The sequence below is a fragment of the Lonchura striata genome, chromosome Z (assembly GCF_050655825.1).
Source record: "Lonchura striata isolate lonStrDom1 chromosome Z, ASM5065582v1, whole genome shotgun sequence".
In the NCBI taxonomy this organism is placed as follows: Eukaryota; Metazoa; Chordata; class Aves; order Passeriformes; family Estrildidae; genus Lonchura; species Lonchura striata.
In genome coordinates this window covers 39,454,437-39,463,264 of record NC_140740.1, presented here as the reverse complement: position 1 = coordinate 39,463,264, position 8,828 = coordinate 39,454,437, and the positions used below count along the sequence as shown (strand labels likewise).

The 8,828-nt window shown below is 42.0% G+C and overlaps 1 protein-coding gene across 1 annotated transcript; it reads left to right on the top strand.

The window, feature by feature from the left end:
* The first annotated feature begins 869 nt into the window (after positions 1-869).
* On the top strand, positions 870-8,417 carry SMU1 (SMU1 DNA replication regulator and spliceosomal factor). Its single transcript, XM_021537101.3, has 12 exons — positions 870-990; positions 1,148-1,358; positions 1,466-1,618; positions 2,274-2,384; positions 2,722-2,850; positions 3,814-3,933; positions 4,311-4,427; positions 4,617-4,744; positions 5,541-5,667; positions 6,017-6,184; positions 6,455-6,607; positions 7,072-8,417. Exons 1-12 carry the CDS (start codon positions 965-967, stop codon positions 7,168-7,170), a joined length of 1,542 nt encoding a protein of 513 aa, XP_021392776.1. The 5' UTR covers positions 870-964; the 3' UTR covers positions 7,171-8,417.
* Positions 8,418-8,828: the final 411 nt, after the last annotated feature.

Sequence of the window (8,828 nt, the reverse complement as noted above, 5' to 3'; positions counted from 1 at the left end):
GCCTGGCTCCGCCAAAAGCTGACACCCTTTCCTTCTCTTCAGTCCCTTTTTATCCTGCATAAGTGGGGGTGATGGGTCTCGTTCCACCGTGGTTATCAGTTCCAGCACAATGGGTTTCACAAGTGGGGTGGTGTGTCTCCTTCCACTGCGGTTATCAGTTTTCAACAATGGGTTTCCACTGCGGTTATCAGTTCCAGCCAGTCCTGCAAAATCTTTCACAATCTTTTTTGGTGGTTACCAGTCAAGCCTGCAAATTCCATGTCCCGACTTCCCCCCCTTTTATCCTAATTTCATACTTTTGATGAACAAACAAGTCAATGCAGTTCCTCACACTGGGAAGTCTATTCCAATGTCTCAATCACTTTTCCCGTAAAGAAATTCTTCCTGATGTCTGACCTTATTATCCCCTGGTGTAACTTTTGGCACCATGTCCTCTTGTTCTGTCACTGGCTGCCTGGAGAAGAGGCCAAACCCCACTGGGCTACACCCTCCTTTCAGGGACATGTAGAGAGAGACGAGGTCTCTCCTGAGCCTCCTTTTCTCCAGGCTCAGCAATCCCAGCTCTCTCAGCTCTGAAGCTTGTGCCCACACCCTTCAGCAGCTCTGCCGCTCTCTGGCCTCTCAATGTGCTCCCTGCACCGGGCGGCCCAGAACACAACACAGCACTGGAGCCTGCCCTCCTCAGCAGTGCCGAGTGCCGGGACAGCCAGCGCCGCCGCGGCCCCGCCGCTCCGCCGCCGGGGGGCGCGCCAGCCCCGCCGCCGCCGGGGGGCGGGGCTGTGCCGGCCGTGTGACGTCATGCGGCGGGGCGGGGCGGCGGCGCGCGCGGTTTTGTGCGGGCGGCGCGGGCGGGCAGCGGAAGTGACGCCGGCGGCCGCGGCGGAAGGGCGGGCGGCGGCAGCGGCAGCGGCAGCTACAGCACCGCGACTGCTGCTGACGGCTGCAGCACCAGCGGCGCCTCAAGATGTCGATCGAGATCGAGTCCTCCGAGTACGTATAGCGGCGGCACGGGCGGCGGGGGGGAGCGGTTTGGCGCAGGGGAGGGAGCGGCTTGGCGGCCGCGGGGCCGTGAGGGGCCGAGGGCTGCGGGCGGTGCTCTCCCCGGCCCTGTGTCTCCCGCTGACCGTGCGCTGTGCCCCGCCCGCAGCGTGATCCGGCTGATCATGCAGTACCTGAAGGAAAACAGCCTCCACCGGGCCCTCGCCACCCTGCAGGAGGAGACCACCGTGTCTCTCAACACCGTGGACAGCATCGAGAGCTTCGTGGCGGACATCAACAGCGGGCACTGGGACACGGTGCTGCAGGCCATACAGTCTCTAAAGCTGCCCGACAAAACTCTCATTGATCTCTACGAGCAGGTGAGCAAGCGCGGGGATCCTACGGACTCTTGTGGTCCGTGTGGAAACCTCTGTGTGGTATTTTCTACTAACTCTTTGCTGATGCGGACATTTGTCTCTGGGTGCAGGTTGTGCTGGAGTTGATCGAGCTCCGAGAGCTGGGTGCTGCCAGGTCTCTGCTGAGGCAGACGGATCCCATGATCATGCTGAAACAAACTCAGCCGGAGCGGTACATCCACCTCGAAAACCTTCTGGCCAGATCTTACTTTGATCCTCGTGAGGTATGTTCTGCCTTTGTTTGGAGACCTCTCCTGCATGAGCCTCAGCATCATTGGAAGCTGCTAATGGCTGACAGCTTTGGTCTTTTTTTCCTTGGCTTGGGGAGTGGGAATGTGCAATTTCAGTTTCATTATTTTACACCTTCTGTGAAGTGTTCGTGAGGCAGTGTATGTCACTTTATTCACAACGGAGCAGAGCAGTGGTTTTGACCTGTGCTGCTGTTGGGAGTTTAGGGGTTTGGCCCTGTGTCCTGCCACAGGATGGATATCTTCAGCTTGCCTTTTCAGTGTTATGTAGGCAGCAGAAAAAAAATACAAGTTCTGTGAACAGAAATAGTAATATTTAACACAAATAGTAAGTAATATGTAATGACAGTAAAAACAGGGCATTATTTCTGGTTGGTTAGGTCACTCTGAAAGTTTTTGTGAGAGCATCTTAGTTTGATAGCTGGCTTAGTTAAGGAACTGATTTTAGAGATCTTTTCCAACCGTGATGATTCTTTGCTTTTAAGTTTGGTGTTAAAGAGAAGAGCTTTTTTTGGAGGTCTAACAGAACATTTATATGGAAGGGGGTTTTTATGTCAGAACAACAGAGGTCTTTTTGGAAAGAAAAATTGTTATTTAGAACACTGACCTCATGAAAATAACTTTTCTCTAGGCGTACCCAGATGGGAGTAGCAAAGAGAAGCGGAGAGCTGCTATTGCACAAGCTTTGGCTGGAGAAGTCAGTGTGGTGCCTCCATCTCGTCTTATGGCACTCTTGGGGCAGGTAAGTCTTGAAAGAAGTTTTAGTAGCTATGTCTTTAGGTTGCTGCTACATAAAACTAGTTATGATGTAGTCGAGTCTTCAGCTGTATAAAGGTAAAGTTTTAACGTGGTATAATTTAAAAAAAAAATTCCAATATAGCAAGGACTTAGCAGTTGTAGAAAAAGTCATCACTTTAGCAGTAGGTTTCTTCCAGTAGAATAAATATGCAGCACAGCGTGCACTTTGAGAAAAACATTCTGTAACACAAGTTTGTCTCAGAATCCTTCGTGCAGACAGTGTTTCTTTGTGGTAGATCTGTGTTAACTGGTGGCTAATGGCTTGGCTTTCACCTCTAAAGGCCCTGAAATGGCAGCAGCACCAGGGCTTGCTTCCTCCCGGTATGACCATTGACTTGTTCAGAGGCAAAGCAGCTGTGAAAGATGTAGAGGAAGAAAAGTTCCCCACGCAGCTGAGCAGGCATATTAAGGTAATGCTTTTGTGTGTTTCTGCTGTTTTTTTTTAATTCCTGTGTTTCATATTGGGAGATAAGAGGAAATCTTCTGAACGCTTCTTTTTCCCTTTTTGGTAGTCGTTCCCCTACCCCTCCCACTCTGCACGTGTGTGTTTGCCTCCCTTATCAGAAGACTTTTCTTCCTGGTAATCTGAGATTAGGTCTTTTAACAAGATTGGGTACTTACGGTATTTGTGATAAAGATAATGGCGTCTTTGACTTCACAGTTCACAAACAATCGTTTTACAGGGATTGGCATAGTCCCCTTCTTTGTGCTAGGAAGTACTTGCCTCTTAAACTGTTTTTCAGAAGACATAAGCTGCAGCTTTTCAAATCGGTTTGTGATGTTCAGTAACAACTTGCTAAAAATGCTTTATTAGAACTTGTTTTGTTTGTCACTGCCCATCTTGTGTTTTTGTTTGGGCTGGTGAAGTTTATTTCCTGTACTTAGTTGGCATGGCCACTTGTATTTAAAAACTCAGAAATTGAAAAACTGACATTGAGAAAGACCAAGCAAACATTCTCTGTAAAAATTACACTGGAGAAACATTTCTCCAAATGAAGCAACTCCAGAAATTCATTAAGTTCTGAAGTCTGACAGCAATGTATGTTAGGTATTGAAAAGATGTTTGTTAACAGAGAAAGCACTGCAAAAACAAATGCAAAGAAACCAGCTCAGCTTCTCATGTAACTGTGCAGTGTCTGTTTTAACATTGGACATTACCAGACCAAAAGGAGCGGGTTTTTTTACCACTTTTTTAAAAAAATGCAACTCTGTGTGTTGACACATTTTTTGGTATTTCAGCATTAAATTTGTGACTACATACCTCTTGAAGATATTGTATTTTTACCATGAGAACAACACTGTAGTTTTGTTTTAATGAGTTGAGTCTTTTAAATTGCTTATTAAGCTTTGCTTATACTGTTTTTTTTAAACAGTTCGGGCAGAAGTCGCATGTGGAATGTGCTCGGTTTTCTCCAGATGGACAGTATCTGGTTACTGGCTCAGTTGATGGCTTCATTGAAGTATGGAACTTCACTACTGGAAAGATTAGGAAGGTAAGTTACTCCTTATTTTACACAGTGACTTTGGCTTGTCAGAGTGCCCGAATGAGATTGTTTCAATTTCATAGGGATTGTGAACCTGAGAAGATTCTGTTTAGATTATTCAAATATGAGTCTGGAATATTTATGTGGATGTAGTTTTTGGGTTTGTCATAGGTTTACCTCTGTGATGACTTCTTTATCTTCCTGTACTGTTGCTGTTAAAATGGTGATAGTGGTAGTACCTTATATTACAAGGCTGTGAAGTCTGATTTACAATAAGTTATAAAATATAACTGAAGTTAAACTGGTTAATACTCTTACACTTTGCCTTAAAATAGATTTCATTTGATTTTACTACATTGACTGATGAATCTTCTACTTTTGTTTAGGATCTGAAGTATCAGGCACAAGATAACTTCATGATGATGGATGATGCAGTGCTATGCATGTGCTTCAGTAGAGATACAGAAATGCTAGCAACTGGAGCACAGGATGGAAAGATTAAGGTACAAATCTTTTTGTATGGTATGTAGGGAGAGGTGGTGACCAAAAAGATCAGTTTGCAATAGCAGTAATGTTCCTATTCTCTATAAATTAAAAGGAAATTTAACATGTATTTAACATATGTATTGGCTCTGATGTTTCAGCTTATGTGATCTCATAACCAGGTAATCACTTTGCTGTTTACTTTTCAGGTGTGGAAAATCCAGAGTGGCCAGTGTCTGAGAAGATTTGAACGAGCTCACAGTAAAGGTGTTACATGCCTCAGTTTCTCTAAAGACAGCAGTCAAATTCTTAGTGCTTCTTTTGATCAGACAATCAGGTAAATAAATTGAGAATGTATGAGCTACAGTAGAAGAAAAGAAAACGGATTTTTCTAATTAAGCAGTTTAACTATGAAATGATGTAATATAGAAAGCCCCTGTAGAGGTCTCTAGTCTACTATGCTTCTCAAAGCACAGCCGCCTTTCAATTTGGATAGCCTGTTCAGGGCCTTTTCCAGCTGCGTTTTCACAATCTCCAGGGTTCAAGATCCCACTGCTTTTCTTGGGAAAAATCCTGTTTGGATGTAGGGAGGGATATTTTGGGTTGGTTTGATCATGCTTGTTTGTTTTTTGGTTGTTTGGAGTTTTTTGGTGTGGTGGGATTTTTTTTTTTTTTTTTTTGTTTAATATGCTTTGCCTTTTATAGTTCAGCTGTACACCTTTTGAGGACTCTAGCTCCATTTATTCTTAAGACTTGTTGGGTAGTGATGTTAGTTCCAATAGTCATAATTTTTTAGGTGTTAAGGTGTTAAAATTATTTATATTTATATATATAAAATATACTTTCTCCTTTCCTCTTTCCCCTCTCTTTTCTTATTTTTCTTTTTTCTTTTTTTTTTTTCCTAAGGGTCATTGCAGGATAGGTTAGAAGTAAGAATAAATATACTCAGAAAAATACTCAAACACTCTCCTAAGCGTAATAGGCAAGAGGATCCTCATCAAACCCTTTTTCCTGCAGTTCTTAGCATCTGGAAAGTGTTGATTAATGTTTGTGTAATGCAAAATTCTGATCTTGCACATATTTGGTTACTGAGTGGAATTTGCTCACTCATTTCCACCTATGTTGTCTGACAGGATTCATGGTTTAAAATCTGGGAAGACCCTAAAGGAATTCCGTGGTCATTCTTCCTTTGTCAATGAAGCTACTTTTACCCAGGATGGCCACTATATTATCAGTGCATCCTCCGATGGCACAGTGAAGGTAAGATGATATTTACTCTTAATGCCTTCAGACTATTGCTATCTTATCGGTCCCTTGATACAATTGTTGCAGTCATTGGAGAAGGACTTGGGGTTATATCCAGTAATGAGTGTGCTTGTGACTTTGCTGTAGATTTCTGAGAACTGATGAAATTTGTTACTCTGCTTCCAGTCTCTTGCAGAGAAATGGGGACATAAGTGCAGTGCTTACTGCCTGTTCTGCCTTATTCTAGGCACAGAACTGACTGTGACACCTCTTGTCCTATGATGTGGGGATTCCTATGTCTGGAATAATTGCTTATAAGCTCTTTCTTTTTAATTCTTAAAGCTAATTTTATTTTTTACAATAGGTTTGGAATGTTAAGACAACAGAGTGCTCCAACACCTTCAAGTCTCTTGGTAGCACTGCTGGGACAGACATTACTGTGAACAGTGTCATTCTGCTGCCTAAAAACCCAGAACACTTTGTTGTTTGCAACAGATCAAATACAGTCGTCATCATGAATATGCAAGGACAGGTATGTGATCTTACTGGTATCCTCTCAGGTCACTGTCATTTCAAGAATGCAGAAAACCTATAGTAACCTAGCAAGACTAAACCTGATTTCTCTGGTTTGCTTGCATGACATACTATTCTGAACTCGAGTTTACAGAACACAGAAAACTCTTGAAGCTATGGAGAGATCTGTGTTCTGAGCAGACCTAGTAGTACTTAAATATTTTTGCCCTAAACATGGTATTAATAGTGCTGCTGTTTAATCCTGCTGTTTAAATGTGTGTCTTTACAGATAGTAAGAAGTTTTAGCTCTGGTAAGAGAGAAGGTGGTGACTTTGTCTGCTGTGCACTTTCACCTCGTGGTGAATGGATCTACTGTGTTGGTGAAGATTTTGTGCTGTATTGCTTCAGCACAGTGACAGGCAAGCTGGAGAGAACTTTGACTGTAAGTTTTCAGCTCTGAGCTTTTCCAGAGTTTTAAACACAGGGATGATGTAAATGTGCATTATGAAGTCCATTCTCATACTAAGCAATCTTTTGTCTCTAGCAGACATGATTGGTAACAAATGAATTTCAAGAATTTTGCCATAGAATGTGTTTGGGGTTTTTAGAACTATTTAATTGTAGAAATGAGGGAAATATTTACCCATCAAATAAAGACTGAATTGGTTCTTAACTGGACCTTCCCTTGCCCGACAAAAAGGAACTGCCATGTCACAAAAATAGTGACTGGAATTTAATGTTGGCGTGTGTATCCCTGCTTTTGCACTATGCACAAAGCACCTTAACCCTCAGTCCCGCTTTCCTTCCTTCAGTCCCGCTTTCCTTCAGTTGTTTTTTAAAGAGAATATTTGTCTGGAATCTGCTGAAGTAGGAGTCTCTTAATGCATCTTTCTACTTACTCTCTAGGTCCATGAAAAAGATGTCATTGGCATTGCTCATCACCCCCACCAGAACCTGATTGCTACTTACAGTGAAGATGGCCTCCTCAAGCTCTGGAAGCCATAGATTGATTTTGCAGCAAGCTCTGAAGCATGCCTGTTAGTTGCAGGTTACTAGTGTTTGTGCTTTAACAAGGTCTAAATATGCAGAGTGTGATACTTGCTCAAATTTCTGTTCAGGTTCCACAGAATTTATGTTTTTACCTACCTAGAGTGGATTGATGCATAAATATTGCATCAGTTAATTTCATATACTTTTATTTTTACTAGAGTAGTTGAAGCAACTTCAGTGAGAACGCTTTTTCTGCCTCCTGAAGTCTGTACTCTTGCTACAATGTTTGTAAAAGTTCTATGAGCCAGCAGCTTTACACGCTTATGAGTGGTTGCTGACTTCCTAGAATACAGTAAAATGCTGTTTTAATTTTTTTTTTTTTTAAGTAAAATGTGGAATGGGAAGCTGTCTCTTCCCCACTGCTGAAACAGGAATAGTTTCCTGGAATGCAGATGAGGATACAGTATCATCAGCTTGAAGATGGGGTTATTTCTATGCCATTGAGTTTTGTTGTGTTCAATTTTCACTATCATTTTTCCAATTATATTGGAAAGTAGTGTCACACAGCTGCCTCATAATGAAACGATCCTTCCCCATTAGCCAGCACTTCTGCTATAGACTGTAAACCTGCCTAATGTGGCAGTGAGATACAGTTGATTTTGTTGGGGATTTTTTTTTTGTTTGTTTTGTTTTTTTGTGGGTTTTTTTTGTTTTTGTTTTTGGTTTTGTTTTGTTTTGTTTTACGTTACTTCCAGATTAAAAGGAGTTGTTACCGGGGCCCTCTTTCTATGAATGCAAAATGTTATCAGACTAGCTATGACTGAAACAGGCTCCAGGGGATCAATATTTTAAAACATGCAAAAGTTGCGTGTTTACATAGGCTGAGTTCCTAGTGCTGTGATAATGCTTTAAATAATTATATTTTTAAGACTTTAAAAATTTCATATGCCTGTGGACCTAGCTGAGGTTGTGCTTAGGTCCCACAAGATGATAAAAAGATACCTGCAGTCTCTTCAGTTTGAAGCACATGATTTTTTGTTGAGAGATTCTGACTAATGTACACCAGTGTCTTCTAAAGTCTGACTGTCTTTTCTAGGATGAAGAAAAATTAGGTTTTTCCTGTAATGGTGAATCAAATGCATGTGGATTTGAATCTGCTACACTGTGTTATGTCCTCATCTCTTGTAGAATGCTTTCCTACTGCAGTAATCTTTCAGATAGTAATAATTTGTATTCAACTTAATAAATTACTTCCACTTTAAGTATTTTGTCTGTGTCTTTAGTGGTGTGGGGAAATGTAAAAATGCTCAGCTGGAATTCTCACACAACACCTTTACTACAAGTGTGGTGTTCAGTTCTGTTGAGCTATGATGTCTGAATTCCCAGGTTGTTTTTTACTTCCATAGATACGCTAACAGAGGGAGTTTTTAGATACTAAAAAGATTATTTTTCCTGCCTGAAAAAACTGAAGTATCGGTCAGTGATATTTGACAAGCTTCATGGGCAATTGGGAATTCTGTTAGGGGGAGATCTTGACAAAATATTTTTAACAGTACTTTCCTCATAAAAGAAATGGTCCCATTCTTTCAGCATCTTTGTGACCCTTGGCTGGTCTCTCTCTAGTACAGCTCTGTCCCTCTTTTATGGGAAGTCTCAAAACCAGACATAGCATT

Excerpts from the sequence above, each read along its gene's own strand:
- SMU1 (XM_021537101.3), top strand. The coding sequence starts at position 965 with ATGTCGATCGAGATCGAGTCCTCCGA. Across the intron at positions 4,428-4,616 it reads CACAGGATGGAAAGATTAAG|GTGTGGAAAATCCAGAGTGG; the intron begins GTACAAATCTTT and ends TTTACTTTTCAG. Across the intron at positions 6,608-7,071 it reads AGCTGGAGAGAACTTTGACT|GTCCATGAAAAAGATGTCAT; the intron begins GTAAGTTTTCAG and ends CTTACTCTCTAG.